Source organism: Mirounga angustirostris, unplaced genomic scaffold (assembly GCF_029215605.1).
Source record: "Mirounga angustirostris isolate CCGP_5_RB_7025 unplaced genomic scaffold, mMirAng1.0.hap1 SCAF_10, whole genome shotgun sequence".
NCBI classification, from domain to species: Eukaryota; Metazoa; Chordata; class Mammalia; order Carnivora; family Phocidae; genus Mirounga; species Mirounga angustirostris.
Window position 1 is genome coordinate 76895961 of NW_026991718.1, and position 27651 is coordinate 76923611.

General features: G+C 38.6%; 1 protein-coding gene across 1 annotated transcript in view; it reads left to right on the forward strand.

Moving 5' to 3' along the window:
* Nucleotides 1-27651, forward strand: part of VWA3B (von Willebrand factor A domain containing 3B) — a 211482-nt gene that overhangs the window by 110493 nt on the left and 73338 nt on the right. The window contains exons 13-16 of the mRNA XM_045886208.2: nt 323-421; nt 7698-7880; nt 15853-15983; nt 18554-18711. Of these exons, the coding sequence (XP_045742164.1) occupies nt 323-421; nt 7698-7880; nt 15853-15983; nt 18554-18711 (571 nt within the window). The remainder of the gene's footprint in view (nt 1-322; nt 422-7697; nt 7881-15852; nt 15984-18553; nt 18712-27651) is intronic.

The following is a 27651-nucleotide window of genomic DNA, read 5'->3' on the forward strand; positions in this document are numbered from 1 at the left end:
AACAGTAACAGAGTTAGTGCCTCACACAGAAAGACACAAAGATGAACTTGCATTAAGAGCTATGTCATCAGGACAGGAAAGCCATAGTCCTGGCTTCTAGCAGTCCTGGAATTGTCTGGATAGAGGCTTTTCTGGCACACCCAGGGATTTGGCTCCTTGGAATTATTGGGTTTAAATTATTATCTTAATATAATTTTATCTTTTATTTCACAAGTATTTTTCTCTTTTTTTTTTTGGAAGCAGAAAATAAATAACAGTTGTTTGTGAGATTTTTCTTGAGATTCAAGTATGTGCTTGATATCCCTCTCTCTCTTCTTTGTAGATCGGAAGTTCCACAAACACCCTGCATGCCCTGCAAATTGCTTTTGCCGATGAAGAAACACAAGTAATCTACCTTTTGACGGATGGGAGACCTGATCAGGTACTTACCAAAGTTGGGAACAAAAAGGGAGTCACCAGTACCCTGGAAGCAAATGCCGAGAATGGGGTTGAGGGACATTTTCAACTGCTTGAAACAGCTTGTAAAGCTGTTGAGAGATGTTTCCTTGGCTTAGGGACCCAGAACTGAGGTGACAAAATACACTGAGGAATTCCTTTGCTGAAATGCGGAGGAGAATTTATGTGACAGCAAGTGTTGTCTGGTTCATGTGCCACACACCCACAGGCCTGGAGACCAACCCCATGAAAGGAGTTATCCACCTTTTCATTGAGGACTGGTTTATATTTTGTTACAAACTAAGAGTAAGGAGATTCTTTTTGATTTTTTTTTCCTTTGGGGACTCCAAATCTAAACATGTCACTGCACGACGTCCTTGGTTTTACCCCTAATTTTAACTTAGTAATCATTTAAACAAAAGCATGCCTTTCTAGTGAAATGTTCTTTGTTTTGCTTAGCCTGACTGGAAAGTATTTGAAAAGTTTTAGTGGCGTCTGTTCATCTTCTTTTGAGCTTTGTGAATGAAAGACTAATGCTCTGGGCATTAAATAAACATATGGATTTGCAGGCCAGTACAATGTAAATTAACCGCTGAAGTGAATTAGTATCAACTTGCATCCTTCATTGTGAGGTTTTTGCATGTGAAGAGTGCTAGGCAAATACTGTAAAATATCCTGCCTCAAATGGTCCAGGGCTTAAATAGTAAAGCAACTGGATTTTATTACAGCATTAGATTTATGGCAGAGAAGTTATATGTAAAGTGAAATTTTGGATGATTTTCCTATCAACTTCACTCTGCTTTCTATTCAAAACCAATTTATTGTGCCTTGCTTATGTTCCATGTGGGTTGCCAAGGTTTGAGGCTACAAACATGAATAGTATTTTACCCCTGCCTTAGGGGTATTTACACTTTGGAGGATATGCTAGACATGTATGGTTAACTCTGATCTGACACAGGGTGTGGGGTTGTCTGTGCTATGAGATGTCTGGGAGCAGAGTGATGAATATTGCTGTACAAGATGGAGAGAAGGCTGGGGAAGGTTCCACTAAGGAGGGGATGTTTGAACTGTGTCTGGAAAGAGGAGAAAGAATTTTCTAAACAGAGGAGATTACTGGTATCCTGGAGAGAAGGAACAGAGGTGTGGAAATATGTGGGCTGCCCAGAGAAACAATCTGAGAGCAAGGGCAATGACGGAAGAGTGTTGGGTTGAAGCTGGAAAGTTTGGTTGGGGGAGATTGTCCTTGATGGCCACCTGGAATGAGTGGGTAGGCTTTACTACAGTTGGCGGGGGGCTCAGTGGGGCAGGTGGTCCCATTTACCTGTACTTTAGGCACATGTCAGGTAGGAAACAGAAATGTAGAAGAGAGGACTTTCCTCAGAGATGAGATAATAGAGTAGCATCAAAGGACTTGGTGACCAGTTTGGGAGCAGAGGAGGACAGAGTGAGGAGAAGATGGGGGCAAGAGAAAAAGGAATCACGATGTGACTGATTTCTGGGTTATAATTATGTTAGTAACTGACTTAAATTTAAATTTGAAGAAGGAACAAGCTCGGGAGTTGCTGGTGGAAGAAGTCGAGTTTGAGCACCTATAGTCCATGGATGTCCAGAGGCCCCTAGAAATATGGGGCTGGTGTTTGGGGAAGATGGGGGCTAGAGATTCTGATTTGAAAGTCATCTGGACAAGGGGTCTTTACCTTTTTAATAAACTCTTACTGATTTCACTGTTTGCACTGTAGGCCATTTAGAAAATACAGATAAGCATATAAGCATAAAAAAGAAGAAAGTTTAACTCAGTCTGTGTTATGCATTTTTTTTTGCAAGTCATGAGAAATTCTTTCAAAACATCATTCTCAATGACTGCATCATATTCCATTATATAGATTTAATATAACTTCTACCTTGGAAATTAATTTTGTTTATTTAATTTTTGAATAATAATACATTCACATGGAATAAATTACAAAGGTACAAAAGGGTATGCAGAGAAGATTCTCACTCCTACCTCCTACTCACTAGCTAAGAGGCAATATGTTACCAGTTTCTTATATCTTCTTTCAGAGACTGTTATGCAAGCAGAAATGTGTTTTTATATATTCTCTTTTATAAATATATAAATGATGCTGTATTACACACATGATTTTACACCTTTATTAATAAAACAATATGCCTTGAAAATTGCTTAATATATAAAGAACCTCCTCTTTTTTTTTTTTTTATAGCTGCCTAGTATTCCTAGAGATGGACATTGAGGTTGTTTTCAGTCTTTCTATTATACACTATGTTGCAAAAGTAGCTGTGCACAGACGTTTTGCATATATGTATATCTGTAGCATATAGTCTGAGAAGTAGACTTAGTCCAAAGGTATGCATATTGATAGATACTGCCAAATAGTCCCCCAGGAGGTATGGACCAATTAACACTCCTGTTAGCTGTGTATTGGGAAGGATTCTTGATCCACAGTGCACCATGTACTTCTGAGAGTCTGGAATCTCCCAAGAGTGTATACAAAATGTACTTGTACATTTCTCTGGGGAGAATAGCCCTCCCTAGCTTTCACCAGAGGGTCTCTGGTCTGCTTAGAGATTAAGAACTGTGGATACAGATGATAATCGGAATCAGAAATATACAGGCCACCTGAAAAGTAATTTATAAACTCCTAGTTCGGCACTTTGTGTTCATATCTGCCTTTTCTCACATGCAGTCCATTTCTTCTGCATTGTCCCTCAGATTCTCTCCAAAAAGCAAATGAATATTTGATATTCGTGTTCTGTGTAGAGGACATTAAGATGTATCACTCGATCTCCATTTCTTTTTGAATTTTCACTGACTTTGTAGGACCTGAATATGTTAAGGCTGGTGCTGTTATTCCCAATATTCAGCAAAATTTTCTGCTTGAAAGGACACACAGAGGTGATGTTCAGGATTTAATTCCATAGATACCAGCTTACTGCTTATTTGGAAATGTCCAGGGAAGAATTTCATAGCAAGATAAGTCTTAAATTAACCAAGTTAAAAGAATTCTAGTAATATTAGTCATCATTAAAATGGAATTGCTAGGTGTCCTTTGGTGGGCATCTCTAGGTGTGAATGGACACAGCCCCGCACAGTCTTTGGCTGCATTTTGAGGCTTCTTTGAAGTTAGGAACTTACCTAGCAGGAATCGAGAAAATGGGAGTGAGGAAGGCTTCTGCACCATTCTAAACAAAAATGAATGGGTAAAGCTTAATATGAGCTGGGCAAGGGGTGGGAGCACAGAGAAGGCACGGGTGAGCTGCCTGCACAGACGAACCTCCTTCAGGAGAAGTTAGGAAGGTAGGAGAACCTATCCCTGCCGTTCTTGCCACCCCAAGTTGACATTTGTGGTGAAAGGGTCATCTGGCTGCACATCTGTTTAGATTCAGAGAGGAGGGAACTGGGGAGAGTCTCTCAGCTATGCTGCTTGGCCTCATTTAGGGACTGAAGGGACTTCTGTGGGGAACATACGAAGGAGTCCTGGGCTGAGAAAGGCTTCTTCAGTGGTGTGTAGGAGTTACACAGGGAGAAGGCCCACTACTTTCTAGTAACAGAGCTACTAGAATGAGTGGCTGGAAGGAGTCAGGGTCAGCGAGGCTGGTGTGGTAAAAGGTGTACTTCCAGGTTCTGAGTCTCCTCTTCAAAGCTGTGAGGGCATAAACGAGGGAGAGGAATCTGAGTGGGGTACAGGCAGGAGGTCAGGAATGGCTATTTTCCACCGCAGACATGGAGCTCCTTCTGCAACACCCCCACTCTCTGTGCAGCTCTCTACCACCACACTGGGTACTAGAACATCATGCCAGTTTAGAAAAACAATACCTAAGGCTGGATGCATGTGGGGGGCTCAGTACGATACACTAACAGACTTTCTCATGCCTGTGCGCTCTTTAGCTGTTTGGAATGATGGAAATGGTTTTGGAGCTAGAGACCTGGGTTGGAAGCACACCCCCAGCACTGCCCATCTGAATGACCTAGGGCAAGTCTTGTACTGTGAATTTCCTCATCTCTGCCTTAAAGCCAATACTCCCTACTCGCAGGATTGCTTTGAGTAAATGAGATGATGTTCCCATGAATGCATTCCACAGATATTTGAGTACCTTTTATGTGCCAAGCACTGCTATCAGTCTGGGATACAGTGGTAAGCAAGATGAACAAGATGCCTGTCTCCGGTGGAGCTTATGTTTTATAGGGAGATAGGCAATGAGCAAATAAATATATGAAATAATGTCAGGTAGCATATGAACAGATGAAAATGCTACCCATGGTACCTGGCACCCACAGTCAGTATTAAATCAATGTTAATTTCTTTCCCTTTCCAAATATCTCAGCTGTAACTCAGTGTAAGAATAGTTCCTGGCTAAAAGGCTATAAAATTAACAGAATTTAGAGCTAGCATCTCCATTCTGGTATCGGGGCAGTGGCCAGGATTCGCTGGTAAGAAACACGGATAATAATAGTACCCACCTCAGAAGGTTGTTGAGAGGATACAGGTAGACAGCACGAACAGAACTCTTAGTGCTTGATACATAGTAGGTACTCAGAAATAGAAGCTACGCTGAATTAAGGGGAGGCAGCAGAGAGGGCCTTGCTCTGTGCTTGCATTTGATAAGAGGGATGGGGTCAGCTCATTTAGGTTACTGTTTGGTTAGAAGCACGTGTTGTGATGAGCACTGGGTGTTATAGGCAACTAATGAATCATTGAACACTACATCAAAAACTAATAATGTACTATATGCTGGCTAACTGAACATAAAAAAAAGAAAGAAAGAAAGAAACCAGCTGATGGCCAGAAGGGAGAGTAGAGAAAAAGAATGAGAGGTGGAGGTGGGCTTATGAGCAGGGGCAGGCTCAATGCTGGAGCCAGACCCAGAGACTGAGGCTGTGTGTAAGTGGTAGCTACAATGAGACCAGAACCTGGGAGACCACTTAACCAGCCACTTCCTGGGCAGTGTGTGAGCTGTGCAAGGCCAGCCAGTTGTGTGTCTCCCTTTACACTCTGCTTTCCCAGGACGTGTAACGTAAATATAGGAAGAGTTAAAGGCCAAATGATAGGAACTGGAAGTGGACAATGGAACTGGCTGAAGCAGCCAAGAAGTTGGGTTAATCAAAGAGGGACTCCTAGCACTGAGAAATGTAGAGGAAGTGGAGGCAGGCCAATCAGAGGCAGTTTCCGGAGGTTCTCAGCTGGGCTGTGGTGGTGTGGTGGAGAGATAGTAGGGGAATTCATCAGTTCTTTCCAGAGGGTTAGATAATGTAAACATTACCTGAGAGTCAGTACTTATCAAGAGACAATTTTGAATGGATAAAGAAGATGTGGTATATATATGAATGGAATATTATGCAGCCATCAAAAGGAATGAGATCTTGCCATTTGCAACGACGTGGATGGAACTGGAGGGTATTATGTTGAGTGAAATAAGTCAAACAGAGAAAGACATGTATCATATGATCTCACTGATATGAGGAATTCTTAATCGCAGGAAACAAACTGAGTGTTGTTGGAGTGGGGGGTGGGGTGGGAGGGATGGGGTGACTGGGTGATAGACACTGGGGAGGGTATGTGCTCTGGTAAGCGCTGTGAATTGTGCAAGACTGTTGAATCTCAGATCTGTACCTCTGAAACAAATAATGCAATATATGTTAAGAAAAAAAGAAGAAGAAGAAGGTAGCGGGAGGGGAAGAATGAAGCGGGGAAATCGGGGGGGTGGACGAACCATGAGAGACGATGGACTCTGAAAAACAAACTGAGGGTTCTAGAGGGGAGGAGGGTGGGAGGATGGGTTAGCCTGGTGGTGGGTATTGAGGAGGGCACATTCTGCATGGAGCACTGGGTGTTACGCACAAACAATGAATCATGGAACACTTCATCTAGAACTAATGATGTAATGTATGGGGATTAACATAAGAATAAAAAAAAAGAGAGACAATTTTATTGCAAATGAAGGGGAACAAACAGTTTGGCATTGCTTCTAATACTAAAAATTGACTTTAAGTTCCAGACTTACTACTTAAGAGCTTGATGGCCCTAGGAAACTGAATCCTTCTGAGTCTCAATTTCTCCTTCCGTATGTGGGGCCCATACCTACTGGGCCAAGTAGGGTTGCATATTACTGGGGAGAAAAGTAGAGGAGCAGACAAATGATGGATGAAACAATGGAGAGATTTATATTCCTATGGATAAGAAGCCCAGCAGTAGGTAGTCTAGGTTCTAAAGCTACTCACACATGTCTCCAAGAAAACAGGCTTCTTTTTGTATTCATTCTCCACCATCTTTGTTTATTATTTCTACCCTCCTTGTTGCAAAATGGCTACTCCATCTTTAGGCAGTGTCCATTTTCCGTGGAGGGGGATGGGAAGGGGAAGAACATTAGAGTTTTTTGTTTGTTTGTTTGTTTGTTTGTTAAATCTTTGCCTTTTTATTAGAGAAAAGGAATCTCTTCCCTGGGACATCTGCCTATATCTCAAGGGACAGAACTGGGTCACATGGCTAAGTCTAGCTGCAAAAGAGTGTCAGAAGATGAGTTTTTATGTGTGTGTGTGTTGTTTGTTTTAAACTGGGCACATTGCTATCATGAAAATAAAACCAGGGTTCTGCCAATAAAAAGGATGAGAGGAATTTATATGAGTAGGCAACTATCCATCTTTCTAACTACCTCACAAGATGGTTGTGAGGATTAACTGCCATGTTATGCTCTCAACAGAGTGCCCAGCACATGGAAAGACCCTCAATAACTCTCTTCTTTCACTTTGTGGGAGACACATTGACTATGGCCTATCTGAAGCTGGAAAATGCTCTTTTCAAGTAGATGTTTTGGAAGCTGCATTGAGATCCAGTAGCTTCACTCTGTAGAATCCCAATAGCCAGGGTGTTCTACCCTTATACTTACAGTGCTCTAAAGTATAGCCCAACACTTTAAAAGCATGAACTCTAGGCTCAGGTGCATCTAAAATTGAGTGATTTCGTTAGTCACATCTTTCTTCCAGATTCTTTTCTCCACCAAATTTGAGCCTTCAGAGGCAAGGGCTGAGTCATTGGTCTTCAAACTCTACCATCTGGCAGTGTTTGCTTTGTTTATTGAATTGAATTGACACCTTTCCAAGAAGCTATTCATCACTGTATAAGGAATTACTAGTTGAGAATCTCACTGTCTATAGCAAATACTAAGGATTTTCACATCTTATTTTTTCTTTCTCTTTCTCTCTCTTTCCATCTCCCTGTTTCCCCCCTCAAAATGTATCATTTCAGCCAACTGAAATGGTTATAGACCAAATCAAAGTTTTTCAGAAAATTCCTATTTACGCCATCTCCTTCAATTATAATGATGAGATTGCAAATGGATTTTTGAACGAGCTTGCTTCTTTGACTGGGGGAGAGTTCCATTTTTATAATTTTGGCTGTAAGGATCTGTGTCCTCCAGGGACTGTTCAGGTAAGAGCTTAATGAATTGAGAAGAGAGTGTTCATTTATTTGAGCATTACAGACTGGAGGCCAGTGGACAATACCGTAGTTGAGAAAATTGCCATAAAGACAATTAAGTTGAGCAAATAAAATCACCTAAGCATGTACTGCAAAATGTGGACCAAGGACCATCTGAACTAAGGCATTTATGAAAATGCAGATTCCTGGGTCACACTTCAGAGCTGCTAAATTAGGCTCTAGGCATAGAGGCCCAGGAATCTTAATTAATATATTTTGTTTTTCTTCTAAGGTTTTATTATGGAAAGTTTCAAACATACACAAAAGTAAAAGAGTATGTGGACCCCCATCCCATGTACCCATCAGTCAGATTCAATAATTATCAACATTTTGCCAAATTTAGGAATCTGTATTTTTAACAAGCATCCCAGAGGGTCCCTACTTGGAGTTTGTTAACCACTGCTGTTTACAGGCATTTGTGGGAAACTTAAGAAAAATTCAGATCCTAGGCAGTTGTCTCCTGACTTCTCACACTGTATAACCACGGGACCATCTGATAAAGCATTTTATTCTAATGAACTGATGGGAGAAGGTAAATAAAATTCTATTCTCCTGTCCTCTAATTTTGGCCTGAGGATATGCATTTCAAGATTGCCATTCTAGAGAATGTTTTTTATCTTACTGTCTGCCCTGTGGAGTCACTTTAAATACAGGACTAGCCAGAGTACCAATCAGTGCTTACATTTGAAGAAACCTACCAGAGTCTGGGGAATGAATCTTCTGAAAGGGTTGGAGGGAACAATGACTTCTCTGAGCCTACACAGGGAAGGGAATAGTGACCACCCCCATCAGCTAGACTGGAAAACCTCCTAATCCAGTAGGCATTAGGTAGAGTATAAAGAAGGGTCTTGCCTCAAGAATATGAACAAGCAAATGCTGCTCCAGTTCTGCATAGAAAATATTAAATGCAAGACCCGAAAGGATCAGTCTATTTCCAAGGAACCTAATTGTGTCCCCGAACAAACCCCAAGAATAATTATAAGAAAGCAAAAATATCCATTACCCAAAAAAGTAAAATTGACAATTTCTGACATCCAATCAAAGAGTACCAGGTATGTACAGAAGCAGGAAAATACAGGTCCATAATGAGGAGAAAAAGCAGACAGAAAAATTAAAACATATGCATAGCTGACTCCGATGTTAGTATTAGAGCATTAAAACAGTTATTGTAGCTGTGTTTGATATGTTCAAAAAGAAAGAGACATGAAAGATACAAGAAAGACGAATAAAATTTTTAGAGATGATAACTACAATGTATGAGGTGAAAAATGCATGGAATGTGAGGAACAGCCGGTAAGACACTACAGAACAAAAAACTAGTAAACTGCAAGGCAGCAATAGAAACTATTCAAAATGTAAACAGAGAAGAAAGAGAAGTAAAACAATAAACAAGCAAGCAAAACCCCAGAAAATAGGGCATAAGTGAACCATGGAAAAATTCAAGTAACCTAATAAATGTATAATTGAAACAATAATGCCAGAAATTTTCCGAATTGGTTAGAAACTATAAACCCACAGATCCAAGAAACACAATGAATGCCAAGCACAAAAAACATGAAGAAAATCACACCAAGTCATATCAGAATTAAACTTCTCAGAAGTAATGACAAAGAGAAAATCTTAAATGGATAGGGTGAAAGAAGACAAATATGTACAGAGGAACACAGATAAGGACAATAGCATATTTCTCATCAGAAGCAATGCACATGAAAAGACAGTGGAGTGATATTTTTAAAGTAGTGGAAAAAAAAAAAAAGCTAGTGTAGAATCTATACCCCGAAAATATCTTTCAAAAAGGAAAGTGGAATGAAGACCAAAGATACACAAAAACTGAAAGAATTCATCTCCAATAAACCTGCCATATAAGAAATATTAAAGGGAATACTTGAGGCAGAAGAAAAATCATACCAGAATGGAAATACAGATCTACACTAAGGAATGAAAAGCAAAGGACAACTTCATTGTAGCTGCATGGTAATTGCATGGGTAGATATGTAAGGCTTTTTTTCCCTTGTTACTTAGATCTAATTATAAGTTAAATTACTTGAGGGACTTCCAGTTCCAGCAATAATGGTGTAGTCCCATTCCTCCTAGGTCCTACATCTTAACCTAAAAAAGACCTGGATAGAACAGAACAAATAAGCATAGGAATACTCTGAAAGGTGAAAAGAAGAAGGTAGAATTCCTGGGGACCTCAGAATTTAAGGAATGATATGGCAATAAGTCTTGGGGGATTTGTTAATGCCTTCCATACATCCCAGATAGGGCACTGCTGAATCCTCTAACCTGGAATCTCTAACAGGCACAGACCAAAAAAAAAAGAAAAAGAAAAAGAAAAGACCCAAGAAAAGCTTATTCTCCCTAACCAAAGGACTGGGAAGAAAGTGACCTAACAACAGAAAACCTTTTTTATGATAATCACCTGCCATAATCCAGCCATACAACAGTGGAAAAACTGCACCCCTTTCCCTGAGATTTGAGTGGAGCTGAACAGAGAGCTGATCTTCCATACTACCATGGAAGCAGGAGATGGTGCTCTGATCCCTCTGCCAGGTGGGTCAGCAGAACTGACCAGAGAGCTAATCTTCCATCCCTTACTGCCAGAGTAGTGTGAGTAGGGCTGAATGGAAAGTTGATTTTCCAAACCCCACTAGACAGAGTAGGTGGTGCTCTAAATCCCATGCTAGGATAGTATCAGAGGATTGAGAGGGAAGCTTATTGTCCATTCCCTCTCCAGTGGAAGTCAGCAGTGCTCTGATTCTCCCACCATGGAGTCCAGTGGCAAACTGGACCTCTACCCCACCAGGCAGCTCTAAGACTTAACAAGGCAATGTGAGGTTGGTCTGGTCACTGCTGTGCTTCACCACAGCCCTCATCTCAGCAGGACTCAGCAAGGAGATGAACTTTCACAAACACTCAGCATCAGTGAAAATGCAAAAGGAAGTGCGAGTTAAAGATAGACAACGCTCCACTTTCCCCCATCCCTGGTACCAGTGAGGGTTGATGTGGAGCTGAGCCTCCATTAACACCAAACAGAATAAAAATAAATGAAGTGTGAAAGGGGAGTAACCCCCACTGTGGTCCTCTCTGGGTGGAGAGCTGATCCTCCACCCCCATCCAGCATCAACAAGACCAAAGGAGGCAGTGCTATCTGGGGTTACTCAGTACTCTGACTCCCTACCCTTAGGATCTCTCTCTGTGAACAAAGTAGAGATTACTGGCCCATGTAAAGAGAACGAATTCCTAATTCCTGAACTCCTGACACTGTGGCAGCTTGCCTTGATGAAAATAACTGGAAAAAAAAAATCACCAGATACACAGTTGTGCTCAAGTGAAAGTGAAATTTAGCTATGAGAGTCCCCAAACATATAAAAAGTGTGCTAGAAAAACAGGTTCACTGGGGTAGGTGGGCAGGACTAGCCAAAAAGACACAGCCACAAGTGGCCTAGTCTGGGAAGCCTCCTTTTCCCTACAGACCTGAGACTCTTCTCTGCACAGAGACAGAGTGTGTGGGAAGAACAGGCAAGAAGGACCCAGGCAGAGCAAGTGGTCCATTCCAGGAAAGCTCTCTTCCTGCAAGACAGGGGCCCTCCTATGCCACCCAGTGACACAGGACACCCAGGGGACAGCAGTAGAGGCACCAAGAAACACCTGGCAGTTTGACTAGGGGAAACTCCTTCTGCCTGCTCAAACAGCACCAGCAGAGACCAGTGGGAGTCCCAGCAACACCAGAGTAATAAAGAAGACCAAAGTAATATCAAAAAGGCTCTGAAAATTAAACTGCCATTGGAGCAAGAGCCCACAAAAGTAGGACAAAGTCTCACATGCTAAATTTAAACAGGGTTACTGCAAGCTAAAATAAAAGTTTTAAAATAGGACCCAGAGTCTCATAACACAATATAGCCATAATGTTCAGGATACAGTAAAAAATCACTCATCATACCAAGAACCAATAAAATCACAACTTGAACGAGAAAAGACCATCACATGATCCCAACACTGAGACAGATGAATTAGATGTTGGAATTACCTGACCAAGATTTTAAAGAACCTATCATAAAAATGCTTCAACAATCAATTACAAGTTATCTGGAGACAAATGAGCAAATAGAAAATCTCAGCAAAGGTGTAGAAGTTATAAAAATTTCCAAGTGGATGTTATAGAACTGAAAGCTATAATAACAAGTAAACTCACTGCATAGGCTCAATGGTGAGAGTGGAGATGACTTGATTTTATCAGTGAATTTGAGGTCAGACAATAGAATTCAGCCAATCTGAACAATGGAGAGAACATAGACTGAAAAACAAAAAACAAAAAACAAAAAAACAGAACCATGGGAACCTACAGGACAATAATTAAAGATCCAGCATTAGTATCATTGGAGTTACCCAGAGAGAAGAAAGAAAGGGGGGCTTAAAGACTACATGGAAGAATAACTGAAAACTCCTAAATTTGGTGAAAGATAAAAACATACAGATTGAAGAAGCTGAGTAAACTCCAAAGAGGATAAACCCAAAGAAATCCAAGACACATGCCAAGACCCATGCCAAGACACACCATGTTAAACATTTGAAAATCAAAGACAAAGTCTTAAAAACAGCCCAAAAGAAATGACATCAAATTGAGAGTGGATTTGACCAAGGAGGCCAGAAAAGAAGTGGCACAATATTTTTCAAGTGTGGGAAGAAAAGAACCATCGGCCACAAATTTATATTAGACAAAAATATCCTTTGGGAATGAAGAGGAAATAAAAATATTCTCAGACAAATAAAAATTAAAAGGATTTGTTGCTAGAAGCCCTACTCTTATATTGACTACAGGAAGTTCTTCAGGCAAAAGGAAATGATTAAATAAGAAATCTTGGAGCATCATGAAGGAAGGGAGAAAGAGCAAAAATATGAGTAGATGTAATAGAGTGTCCTTTTCCTCATGAAATCATATTCAATGATTGAAATAAAAATTATACCACTCTCTGATATTCAAGACAGTGATATTTAAAAGTAAAGAAGGTAAAGGGACCTAAGTGGAAGTGAGGTTTCCATATTTCCCTTGAAGTAGTAAAATGTTAATGCTAGTAGACTGTTGTAAGTCTCATACATATGCTGTCCATACCTAGAGAAGCCATTATGAAAACAATATAAAGAGATATACTCAAAAATATTACAAATAAACCAAGATAGAATTATTTAAAAAAAATTCAAGTAACCTGAAGGAAGGCAGGCAAAGAGAAACAGAGGAACAAGACCAATGAAACAAGTAGAAGACAAATAATAAAATAGTAAGTATTAACATGTCAATAATTACTTTAAATGTAAATGGTCTAATTACCCCAATCAAAAGACAGATATTGGCAGAGTGGATAAAAGAACATGACTGAATTATATGCTGCATACAAGAAACTCACATCGAGCACAATAACATAGGTAGGCTCAAAAGGAGAAAGACACACCAATAGAAATCTAGATTGGCTGTATTAATAACTAATAAAGTAAATATCATAGCAAATAAAATTTACATAATAAGATCAGTCTGCGAGGAATATATAAAGGCCCTAAATGTGTGTGCACAAACCAATACAGTTTAAAAAAAATATATGAAGCAAAAATTGATAGAGCTGAAAGGAGAAATAGACAAATACAAAATTATACTTGGAGACCTCAACACTTCTCTCCCAGCAACTGACAGAAACTACTAGAAGCAAAATCAGCAAGGACAGAGAAGATCTAAACAGCACAGTCAGCCAACAAGATCTAATTGCCACAGATAAAATACTCCCCACCACAACAGCTGAATACAAATTTTTTTCTAGTGCTCATGGTATACTTATTAAGATAGGCTGTGCAATGGGTGATAAAACAGACCTCAGCTAATTTAAAAGCATTGACTACAATAGTTGAATTATGGAAATAGCCTAAATGTCCATCAACTGATGAATGGATAAAGAAGATGTGGTATATATGTACAAAGGAATATAACTCAGCCATAAAAAAGAATTAAATCCTGCCATTTGCAGTGACATGGATGGAGCTAAAGAGTATTATGCTAAGTGAAATAAGTCAGTGAGAGAAAGACAAATACCATATGATTTCACTCATATGTGGAGTTTAAGAAAGAGAACAAATGAACAAAGGGGAAAAAAGGAGAGGTAGGCAAACCAAGAAACAGACTCTTAACTATAGAGAACAAACCAGTGGTTACCAGAGGGAAGGTGGGTGAAAGAGGGGATGGGGATTAAGGAGTGCACGTGTTGTGATGAGCACCAGCTGATGTATGGAAGTGCTGAATCACTATATTGTACACCTGAAACTAATATGGCACTATATGTTAACTAATTGGAATTCAGATAAAAACAAAAAAATAAAAGCATTGAAATCATGGAGTTTGTTCTCTCACCATAATGGAATCAAATGAGAAATTAGTATTAGAAAGACAGCATGAGGGGCGCCTGGGTGGCTCAGTTGGTTAAGCAACTGCCTTTGGCTCAGGTCATGATCCTGGAGTCCCGGGATCGAGTCCCGCATCGGGCTCCCTGCTCGGCAGGGAGTCTGCTTCTCCCTCTGACCCTCCTCCCTCTCATGCTCTCTGTCTCAAATAAATAAATAAAATCTTTAAATAAAAAAAAAAAAGACAGCATGAAAATGTCTAAACACGTGGAATTTAAACAACACAGTCCTTGATAATCCATAGGTCAAAGAGAAAGTCTCAAAGGAAATTAAAAATACTTAGAACCAAATGAAAACAAAAACACCATATATCAAACTAGTGGGATACAGCTAACACAGTGTTGGGAGTGAAATTTATAGCACTAAATGCTTAATGTTGAGAACAAGAAAAGTTATTGAATCAACAATCTGAGTTCTTACCCCAAGAAACTAGAACAAGAAGGGCAAAATAAACCCAAAGCAAGCAGAAGGAAGGAAACAATACAGATAAGAGTATGAATCAATATAATTGAAAATAGGAAAACAATAGAGAAAATCAATGAGACGAAAAGCTGTTTCTTTGAAAAAAAGACTTACGAATTGATAACACATCTTGGAAGGCTGACAAAGACAAAAAGGGCAGATACAAAGAACTAATATCAGGAATGAAATAGGGGATATCATATTAGATCTTACAGCCATCAAAAAGAATATAAAAGGAATACAATGAACAACTTTGCACTCATAAATTTGACAACTTAGGAAAAAATGAGCCACTTCCACACAAAACAAAAACTACCACAAATCAACCAAGATAGAATGCACAATGTGAATGACATTAAAATAAATATTTTTTCAAGAGAAGTGAAAGCAGATGTCCCTAAGACTTGTACACATATGTTCATAGCTTTGTTTATAATAGCTCAAGCGTGTCCCTCAACAGGTGGCTAAGTTTTGGTATGCAGTATACAATCTAATGCTACTCAGCAATAAAGATGAATGAACTCTTGATTCATGCTGCAACATGGGTGAATCTCAAAATAATTATATGAGTGAAGGAAACTGGACAAAGAATACATACTGTATGATTCCATTTATATAAAATTCGAGAAAATCGAAACTAATGTATAGTGACAGAAGGAAGATAAGTAGTTGCTTAGGAATGGGAGGAGAGGGGTTTTGGGGTAGGGAGGATAGCAAATTTACAAGGGCACCTGAGGAGACTTTTGGGGGTGACAGATATGTCTGTTATCTTGATTGCAATGAAGATTTTACAGGTGTGAATGTCAAAACTATTCAAATGGTACACTTTACCTGCATTCGGTTTATTGTGTATGAATTATACTTCAATAAAGCTGTTTATTAAAATGGAATAATATGAGAACTACATGAAATTCTTTAGATTCTTCTTTTCCTGATACAGTTGGTTTTCTGTTATAAATGTTTGAAATATGAACTCTTTTATACAATTTCACAATATATTTACTTGTCATTTTGGCAGAATGAAGATCTGACTCTTTTAATTAAGGAAATGGAGCAGGGACGAAGTGACCTGGAGAAGGTGCAAGACCTTTATTCAGAGTCCTTGATCATGGATTGGTGGTACAATGGAGAAAAGGAAGGGGACAATAAGTAAGCATGCCAAAGCCCCTGTTTTCCCCATCACTGGGGAAATTATCTGCTCAGATGCTCTGCTCGCTCTCCTTGACTCCTCTTCTTTCTGCGGTACTTTTGGGATTTCTCTTAGTGAAAAGAATCACATAGAATGATTATGTTAGAATTTTTTTAAGGAAGAAGTCATAATCTAATAATTTAATTATCTAATATATGGCTTAAGGAGGCCACATATTTACCTTTAAATGTAAGTTCTGAAATCCTTGTGTGGCACTTAGAGCAGTGTTAACGGTTCATCTCCACCCAGTATGGATCGGCTCCCCAACCCCAGCCATGATAGAGCACAGCAGGAGTGCTGTGTAGTGCAGGAGATTTGACTCAGGGATCAGGAGGCCCAAGGGTCTGGACTTCGCTCTGTGTGATCTTGGCGAATCCCTGACTTCTCTCCACACCTGTCCATTGCTGTGAGTCTCGGTTTCCTCTTCTTTAAAATGGTGCCTGTGGTGGTAGGATTTGGGATGGATAATTTCTCGGGTCCTTTTCTACCCTATATTCTAATATGTCTCTAATTAGTAATTTTAAAACAAAACTCAGAACCACTCCAACACTCAGAAAGGGTGTCAAATCTTATTAAAACAATTTAACATTGTACAGATATTCAAATATCACAGCTTCATATGAATACTCTATCAGGAGGATGTCTTTTTATTTAAAAGAGCGATAGCTAGTGGAAAGAAGTTAAAAATACATTTATCAATCAGGATTTCATCTTCATCAAAATTCACTATCTTCCTGTTAGCAAATTAAGCATTAATATGGGCGGGGAGCAGGACATGAGCAATGGAATCAGTAAAAAGAGTTAAATGCTATACTGGGCCATCTTAAAATAAGGTTTTACAGCATTATTTTTAAAGTATTGGAAAAGCTCAGATACATCTAAATTCAGAGAATTTGAACAAATAAACTAAAAGTCAAATAAATGGGTAGCATCTCAGTGTAAATTACCCTTTGTGCCTTAACTGTATTCTTACCCTGTTTAATCAAACTAAAAATCTCAGGACAAAATGACTAGCTATTGTTTGGAAGTTGGCTTAGTCAGTTCACTGTATCTGCCATTGATTGAGTAGTTGGTGCATTCTTTTTTATATTTTTTATATATTTTTTTTAGGGGCTGGATAGGGCAGGTTCTGGAAGTCATTCAAAAAAGTGTTTTAATCCAGGCTTCCCACCATTACATATTGGGTAAATTTGGGCAAGTTACTTAACCTCGTGGAGCTTCAGTTTCCTTATCTACAACATGGGAATAATGGTAGTCATAGGGTTGTTGGGGAGATTAAATGAGGATATGCCTGTCATATAATAAGAGGTCCTAAATTAACATAAGGGAAAGAATAAAACTCAGTGCCTCATTCTACAGGTAGCATGCTTCTCTCCTTCCTTAGAACATTAGGAAAAGTTAATTCACTGACTTAGCTACAGTCAAAACCAAATTGCTTTGTTCTAGCTTTCTACCAGGTGTAAAAATGTTTCAGCCTCCAAATCTCCTTTCCTTTCCTTCTTTTTTCAAACGTTTGTGGAGTACAGACCATGTGCCAGGCGAACTGGGATGCACAGATGAATATAAACCCAGTCCCTTCCATCACAAGATGCACAGTGTGGTGGGGGATACAGACATACATGATTATGGAACACTGGGGGTGGTCTATGAAGTAGGCATTCAGGTGGAGGGTGAAGGAGGGAGGCCATGCTTTACAGTGTTGGAGCAGGAGATTGTTCTGGAAACTTTCCTTTCTGTAGCTGCTACGTTCAGAGCTTCAGAAAAGATGTGTATGGGAAAATTATCAGGCATTTCTAGGGTCCCTCCTGGCCCTAGATCTTCACCAGAGTGGTTTCCTGTGATCTGGTACTGGCACAGGGGGTCCAAGGCAAGGATTTCCCTTTGCTGGCTTTTATAAGAGCTAGCTATTTAACACTTTGGTTAGAGAAAGGGGTTTCCGTAAGCCTTTCTGGTTTACAACTGGCTCTCCCTCCTGTTAATTCCTACATCAGTCCCATAGAGTCAGTGAACACCTGAATTTCCCGAAGTTTATAGAGGAGGTAAATGATGAAGTTCAGAGAGGGCTGAAGGACCTCACCAAGTCCCACAGCCAGGAAGGAACAGAGCTGTGATGTGAGCCATATCTAATGACTCCACATCTGGGCCCCTGTTCACTCTTCTGCTTTGGGTGGGGAAAAAGATTCTTCCTTTTTTTTTTTTTTTTAAGATTTTATTTATTCATGAGAGAGAGAGAGAGAGAGGCAGAGGGAGAAGCAGGCTCCCCAAAGAGCAGGGAGCCTGATGCGGGACTCAATCTCAGGACCCTGGGATCATGAACTAAGCTGAAGGCTGACGCTTAACCATCTGAGCCACCCAGGTGCCCTGGAAAAAGATCATTCCTAAATTAACCAAATGAGGGGAGGCTTCCTCCTTTAGTTTGTAGCATTCAACATGATTTTATTGATCTAACTCTGCCTTTTTGATGGAAATTTTGTGTTTTCCCCCTCCTTTTATTCTTTTTTTTTTGTCTATTTTTTTTGTCTAAAAACAGGCATCAAAAAGAAATCAGTTCTATGGTTTCAACCCCAGAAAAATATGCAAAACCTCATTCTGATGTCGAGTCAACACCAATGTCATCCCTAAATATGTTGTACTTACCAGAGGATCTTTCAAATCAAAAGATTCAGAAAAAGAAAGTCCTTCACGCAGGTAGGTATCAGTGAACAACATGGTTTGATTCTCATTACTGGTTTTCCTTCAATGTAATAAGGTAGAATAAAACTAAATCCACATAATATTTTAAAAGGAACCTAAACTTCTGGGGTTTTTGGTTTTGTTTTTGCTTTATTGACATATAATCAACAAGAACATTACATTGGTTTTAGTAGTATAACGTAATGACTTGATATTTGTATATATTGACACATGATCACCACAGTAAGTCTAGTTATCATCTGTCACCACACATAGTTACAAAAACATTTTTTTCTTATGATGAAGACTTTTAAGATCTATGCTCTTAGCAATTTTCAAACATGCAATAAAGTATTAACTAGTCATCATGCTGTACATTACATCCCCATGACTTTATTTATTTTATAACTGGAGGTTTGTATCTTTAGACTCCTATTACCCATTTTGCCCACTTCCCCATCCCCCACCTCTGACAACAGTCAGTCTGCTCTTTGTATCTATGAGCTTGGTTTGTTTTTTGGTTTTTGTTTTTTTGTGGGTTTTTGTTTTTAGATTCCACATATAAGTGAGATCATTTAGTATTTGACTTTCTCTGTCTGACTTATTTCACTTAGCATAATGCGCTCACAGTCCATCCATCCATGTTGTGACAAATGGCAAGATCTCTTTCTTTTTATGGCTGAATCATATTCGTGTGACCACGCGCACGTGTGTGTATAATGTTTATATATTACATCTTTATCCATTCACCCATTGATGGACACTTAGGTTGCTTCCATATCTTCGCTATTGTACATAATGCTGCAGTGAGCATGGGGGTGCATATATCTTTTTGAGTTAGTGTTTTTGTTTTCCTTTTTTTTTTTTTTTAATATTTTATTTATTTTTTTTGACAGAGAGAGACACAGTGGGAGAAGGAACACAAGCAGGGGGATGGGAGAGGGAGAAGCAGGCTTCCCGCAGAGTAGGGAGCCTGATGCGGGGCTCAATGCCAGGACCCTGGGATCACGACCTGAGCCGAAGGCAGATGCTTAACGACTGAGCCACCCAGGCTCAGTGTTTTTTTTTCCTTTGGCTAAATATCCAGAAGTAAAATTGCTGAATCATATGGTCATTCTAATATTTTGAGGAACCGCTATACTATTTTCCATAGTGCCTGCACCAATTTACATTCCCACCAGCAGTGCACAAGGGTTCCCTTTTCTCCACATCTTCACCAATATTTGTTGTCTTTTGATTCTAGCCATTCTAGAAGTGAAGTGATGTCTTTTTGTGGTTTTGATTTGCATTTCCCTGATGATTAGTGATGTTGAGCATCTTTTCATGTGTCTGTTGGCCATCTGTATGTCTTCTTTGGCAAAATGTCTATTCAGGTTCTCTACTCATTTATTAATTGAATTATTTGGCATTTTTTGGTGTTGAGTTATATGAGTTCTTCATATTTTTTTACTAACCCCTTATCAAATAAATCATTTGAAAATATCTTCTCCTATTCAGTAGATTACCTTTTCATTTTGTTCATGGTTTCCTTCCTTGTGCAGAGTTTTTTATTTTGATGTAGTCCCAATAGTTTAATTTTGCTTTTGTTTCCCTTGCCAGAGGAGATATATCAAAAAAAAAAAAGGTCTCTGTGGCTGATGTCAAAGAAATTACTGCCTGTGTTTTCTTCCAGGAATTTTATGGCTTCAGGTCTCACGTTTAGGTCTGTAATCCATTTTTTGAGTTTATGTCTGTGTATGGTGTGAGAAAGTTGACCAGTTTCATTCTCTTGCATGTAGCTCTCCAGTTATCCTGGCATCATTTGTCAAAGAGACTTTTTCCCACTCTCTATTCTTGCCTCCTGTGTCATAGATTAATTGACCATAAAAGTGTGGGTTTTCTCTGGACTCTATTCTGTTCCATTGATTTGGTGTCTGTTTTTGTGCCAGTAGCATACTTTTATGTATAGCCTTGTAGTATGTCTTGAAATTTGGGATTGTGATACCTCCAGCTTTGTTTTTCTTTTTCAAGATTGCTTTGGCTATTTAGGGCCTTTAGTGGTTCATTATAAATGCCAGTATTATTTTTTCTCTGAGAAAAATATTGTTGGTATTTTGATAGGGATTACATTAAATCTGTGAATTGCTTTGGGTAGTATGGACACTTTAACAATATTTATTCTTCCAATCCGTGAGCAGGGACTATTTTACCATTTGTGTCATCTTCAATTTCTTTTTATCCGTGTTTTATAGTTTTCAGAGTACAGGTCTTTCACTTTCTTGATGATAAGTTTATTCTTAGGTATTTTATTCTTTTTGGTGTAGGTGTAAATGGGATTGTTTTCTTAATTTCTCTTTTGGCTACTTCATTATCAGTGTATTGAAATGCAAGAAATTTCTCTATATTAATTTTGTATCCTGCAACTTTACTGAATTCACTTATCAGTTCTAGTAGTTTTTTGGTGGAGTTCTTTGGGTTTTCTATGTATAGTATCATGTCATCTGCAAATAGTGAACGTTTCACATCTTTACCAATTTGAATGCCTTTTATTTCTTTATCTTATCTAATTGCTGTGGCTAGGACTTCCAGTACTACGTTGAATAAAAGTGGTGAGATTGGACATCCTTGTCCTGTTCCTGATCTTAGAGGAAAAGTTCTTAATTTTTCACCATTGAGTATGGTGTTAGCTGTGGTTTTTTCATATATGGCTTTTATTATGTTGAGGTATGTTCCCTCTAACCCTACTTTGTTGAGAGTTTTTATCATGAATGGAGTATTTATCATTTGTGCTTTGTCAAATGTTTTTTCTGCATCTATTGAGATGATTCATATGGTTTTTATCCTTTCTCTTGTTAATGTGATGTATCACATTGATTTGTGAATATTGAAACACCTTGCATCCTGGGAATAAATCTTGCTTGATTGTGGTGAACGATTTTTTTTAATGTTTTGTTTAATTCTGTTTGCTAATATTTTGTTGAGGGTTTTTGCATCTATGTTCATCAGAGATATTAACCTGTAGTTTTCTTTTTTTGTAGTGTCTTTATCCAGTTTTGGTATCAGAGTAATGCTGGCCTTGTAGAATGAATTTGGAAGCTTTCCTTCCTCTTCTGTTTTTTGGAATGGTTTGAATAGGTATAACTTCTCTTTAAATATTTGGTAGAATTCACCTATAAGCCATCTATCTGGTCTGGAACTTTTATTTGTTGGGAGTTTTTGATTACTGATTCAGTTTCATTGATAGTAATTTATCTGTTCAAATTTTCTATTTCTTCCTGATTCAGTTTTGGAAGGTGATATGTTTCTGGAAATGTATCCATTTCTTCTAGGTTGTCCAATTTGTTGGCATGTAATTTTTTATAATATTCTCTTATAGTTCTTTGTATTTTTGAGGTGTTGGTTGTTATTTCTTTTCCTTCAGTTTCTGCTTTTATTTATTTGAGTTCTCTTCCATTTTTTTTATGAGTTTAGCTAAAGGTTTATCAATTCTGTTGATCTTTTCAAAGAACCAGCTCCGGGTTTTATATTGATCTATTCTATTTTTGGTTTGTATTTCATTTATTTGTGCTCTAATCTTTATTATTTCCTTCCTTCTACTGGCTTTGGCTTTGTTTGTTCTCCTCTTTCTAGCTCCTTTAGTCATATAGTTAGGTTGGGTTGTTGTGTGTTTTTTGTTTTGTTTTGTATAAAGTGTAAGTTGTACATTTTTTTTTGTATAAAGCATGAGTTTTACATTAAGATTTTTTTGTCCTATAGACGTTGCTCCAGCACCATTTGTTGAAAAGGCTATACTTACACTTACTCCATTGAATTAATTTTGTATCTTTGCCAAAATTCAACTGGGTATATCTGTGTGGGTTAAATCTGGGTTTTATACTTCTGTTCCATTGATCTTTGTATCTGTCTCTCCACCTATACCACAATATCTTGATTAATGTTCTACATGCCTTATTATCAAGTGCCATGATTCCTCCAACTTTATTTTTCTTTTGCAAAAATATTTTAGCTATTTTGGGGGGCCTGAAATTTTGTTTAAATTTTAGAATGTGGTTATTTATTTAAAGAAAACCTTGCTAGGATTTTGCCAGGAATTGCATTGAATCTATAGATTGATTTGGGGACAACTCACATCTTTATGATATTGATTCATCTAGTCTGTGAACACAACTCATGAATATGACCATATATTTAGGTCTTCTTTGATGTCTTACAGCAGCATTTTGTAATTTCCAGCTTAGAGATCCTGTACATGTTTTATTAAGTATATACAATTATTTCATTGTATTTGAAGTGATTGTAAATGGTATTTGTTTTCTAATATAGGTTTCCGTATGTTCATTAGCTCATTATGTTCATTAGTCTGTCAAAACGCAATTGATTTTGTGTGTTGATCCTGTAACTGGCAACTTTACCAAACTCAATAGTTCTAGGAATTTTGTGTGTGTGTGTTTGTGTGTGATATGTGCTTGTGGATTTCTTGCCATTTTCTGCATAGACAATATGTCATCTACAAATAGGGACAGTTTTATCTTCCTTTCCAATCTCTCTGGCTTTATTTCTTTTTCTTGCCTTGTTCCAGAAGTTAGAACTTCTAGGACTATATTGAATAAGAGTGATAAGAGTGGGCATTCTGGCCTTTTCCCCAGTCTTAGGGGAAAAGATATTCAGTCTTTTACTATTGTGAATGATATTAACTGTAGATATTCTTTATCTGTAGATATTCATTCTGTAGATATTCTTTATCAAGTTAAGGATGTTCCCCTCATTTTTAATTTTCTGAGAGTTTTTATCATGGATTGGTGCTGAATTTTATCAAATGCTTTTGCTGCATCAATTGATACATGATTTTTCTTCTTTAGTCTATTGATATGTGGATTACTGATTGATTTTCAAATGTTAATCAACCTTGTATGTCTGGAATATTTTCCACTTCCATATTTTCTCCATGTATAACTCTTTTAGTACCTCGCTGGATGTGGTTTGCTAATACTCCATTGTGGGTTTTTATATCTTCTAAGTACATGAAGGATATTGGTCTATAGTTTTTCTTAGTTCTTTTTTCCACATTCTTTTTTTTTTTTTTTTTTAAGATTTTATTTATTTATTCATGAGAGACAGAGAGAGAGAGGCAGAGGGAGAAGCAGGCTCCCAAGGAGCAGAGAGCCCGATGCGGGACTCGATCCCAGGACCCTGGGATCATGACCTGAGCTGAAGGCAGTCGCTTAACCAACTGAGCCACCCAGGCGCCCTTTTTTCCACATTCTTAATTTTTTAAATTTTTTATTATTTTTAAAAAATATTTTATTTATTTATTTGACAGAGGCAGAGATAGTGAGAGCAGGAACACAAACATGGGGAGTGGGAGAGGGAGAAGCAGACTTCCTGCCGAGCAGGGAGCCCGATGTGCAACTTGATCCACGGACCCTGGGATCATGACCTGAGTCGAAGGCAGGCGCTTAACATCACTGAGCCACCCAGGTGCCCATTTCCACATTTTTTAAATTGATGTGTAGTTGATATATAATACCATATTAGCTTTAGGTGTACACCATAGTGATTTCACATTTATATACATCACAAAGTCACCATCACAAAGTGACCACAATAAATCTAGCTATTATCTCACCATATGAAGTTGTTACTTATTAGTAACCATATTCCCTATGCTACACATTGTATCACCTGTCTTATTTATTTTATAACTGGACGTTTATACCTTTTAATCCTCTTCCCTTATTCCCTTCTTTCCCTACACCCTTCCCCTCTACCAACCATCAGATTGTTCTCTGTATTTATGAGTCTGTTTCTATTGTTTTGTTTGTTTTTCTTTTTCATCATAGTTATTTAATTTTTTTTTAAATTTGAGTACAGTTGACACAGAATATTACATTAGTTTCAAGTGAACAACATAATGATTCAATTCTTAACACAGTTTTTGTCTGGTTTTGGTATCAAGTTAATACTATCCTCCTCAAGGGATGGGGTGGCTGGGTGATGAACACTGGGGAGGGTATGTGCTATGGTGAGTGCTGTGAATTTTGTAAGACTGATGAATCACAGACCTGTACCCCTGAAACAAATAATACATTATATGTTAATAAAAAAATGTTTAAAAAATACTATCCTCCTCAAATGAGTTGAGAAGTTGTCCCTCCTCTTTTGTTCTTGGAATAAATTGGTATAATTCTTTTTTGAATATTTGGTAAAGTTATCATGGAGCCATTTGGGCCTGGAGATTTTTCCCCAGGGCTTCTTTATTAAGAATTCAATTTTAAAAGATGGTTTTAGGGCTATTAATGTTTATTTTATCTTGGTTGAATTTTGGCAGTTGGTAGTTTTTAAGGAAGTGGTCTATTTTCCTAAGTTGTCAAATCTCTCAGTGCAAAGTTATTTGTTGTATTCCTTTATTATCTTTTTTAAAAAATTTTTTATTGTTATGTTAATCACCATACATTACATCATTAGTTTTTGATGTAGTGTTCCATGATTCATTGTTTGTGTATAACACCCAGTACTCCATGCAGAATGTGCCCTCTTTAATACCCATCACTCGGCTAACCCATCCCCCCACCCCCCTCCCCTCTAAATCCTTCAGTTTGTTTCTCAGAGTCCATCATCTCTCATGGTTCCTCTCCCCCTCCGATTTCCCCCCCTTCATTCTTCCCCTCCCGCTATCTTCTTTTTTTTTATTTTTTTAAATTATGTTATGTTAATCACCGTACATTACATCATTAGTTTTTGATGTAGTGTTCCATGATTCATTGTTTGCATATAACACCCAGTGCTCCATGCAGAACGTGCCCTCTTTAATACCCATCACCAGGCTATCCCATCCTCCCACCCCCCTCCACTCTAGAACCGTCAGTTTGTTTTTCAGAGTCCATAGTCTCTCATGGTTCCTCTCCCCCTCCGATTCCCCCCTTCATTCTTCCCCTCTTGCTATATTCTTCTTCTTTTTTTTAACATATAATGTATTATTTGCTTCAGAGGTACAGATCTGTGATTCAACAGTCTTGCACACTTCACAGTGCTCACCATAGCACATACCCTCCCCAATGTCTATCACCCAGCCATCCCATCCCTCCCAGCCCCCACCACTCCAGCAACCCTCAGCCTGTTTCCTGAGATTAAGAATTCCTCATATCGGGGCGCCTGGGTGGCTCAGTTGGTTGAGCGACTGCCTTCAGCTCAGGTCATGATCCTGGAGTCCCTAGATCGGGTCCCGCATCGGGCTCCCTGCTCAGCAAGGAACCTGCTTCTCCCTCTGACCCTCCCCCCTCTCATGTGCTCTCTCTCTCGTTCTCTCTGTCTCAAATAAAAAATAAAAAAATCTTTAAAAAAAAAAAAGAATTCCTCATATCAGTGAGGTCATATGATACATGTCTTTCTCTGATTGACTTATTTCATTCAGCATAATACCCTCCAGTTCCATCCATGTTGTTGCAAATGACAAGATTTCATTCTTTTTGATGGCTGCATAATATTCCATTGTATATATATACCACCTCTTCTTTATCCATTCATCTGTTGATGGACATCTTGGCTCTTTCCACAGTTTGGCTGTTGTGGACATTCCTGCTATAAACATCGGGGTGCACGTAACCCTTCATATCTCTACATGTGTATCTTTGGGGTAAATACCCAGGAGTGCAATTGCTGGGTCGTATGGTAGCTCTATTTTCAACTTTTTGAAAAACCTCCATACTGTTTTCCAGAGTGGCTGCACCAGCTTGCATTCCCACCAACAGTGTAGGAGGGTTCCCCTTTCTCTGCATCCCTGCCAACATCTGTCATTTCATGACTTGTTAATTTTAGCCATTCTGACTGGTGTGAGGTGATATCTCATTGAGGTTTTGATTTGGATTTCCCTGATGTCGAGCGATGTTGAGCACTTTTTCATGTCTGTTGGCCATTTGGATGTCTTCTTTGCAGCAATGTCTGTTCATGTCTTCTGCCCATTTCTTGATTAGATAATTTGTTCTCTGGGTGTTGACTTTGAGAAGCTCTTTATAGATTTTGGATACTAGCCCTTTATCTGATATGTCATTTGCAAATATCTTCTCCCATTCTGTTGGTTGTCTTTTGGTTTTTTTGACTGTTTCCTATGCTGTGCAAAAGTTTTTTATCTTGATGAGGTCCCAGTGGTTCATTTTTGCCCTTGCTTCCCTTGCCTTTCGTGATGTTTGTAGGAAGAAGTTGCTGTGGCTGAGGTCAAAGAGGTTGCTGCCTGTGTTCTCCTCTAGGATTTTGATGGACTCCTGTCTCACATTTATGTCTTTCAACCATCTTGAGTCTATTCTTGTGTGTGCTGTAAGGAAATGGTCCAGTTTCATTCTTCTGCATGTGGCTGTCCAATTTTCCCAACACCATTTGTTGAAGAGACTGTCTTTTTTCCATTGGACATTCTTTCCAGCTTTATCAAAGATGAGTTGACCATAGAGTTGAAGGTCCATTTCTGGGCTCTCTATTCTGTTCCATTGATCTATATGTCTGTTTTTGTGCCAGTACCATACTGTCTTGATGATGACAGCTTTGTAATAGAACTGGAAGTCTGGAATTGTGATGCTGCCAGCTTTGCTTTTCTTTTTCAACATTCCTCTGGTTATTCAAGGTCTTTTCTGCTTCGATACAAACTTTAGGATTTTTGTTCCATTTCTTTGAAAAAAGTGGATGGTATTTTGATAGGGATTGCATTGAATGTGTGTGGGAAACAGAACACCACAACGACCACTGGTGCATGTTCTTTCAGACTCTGAGATCTCTGAGAAAACTCGAGATTGCAGGGTTAAAAATAACCACCGGCTTTGCTTTTCTTTTTCAACATTCCTCTGGCTATGCAGGGTCTTTTCTGGTTCCATACAAATTTTAGGATTATTTGTTCCATTTCTTTGAAAAAAGTGGATGGTATTTTGTTGGGGATTGCACTGAATGTGTAGATTGCTCTAGGTAGCATTGACATCTTCACAATATTTGTTC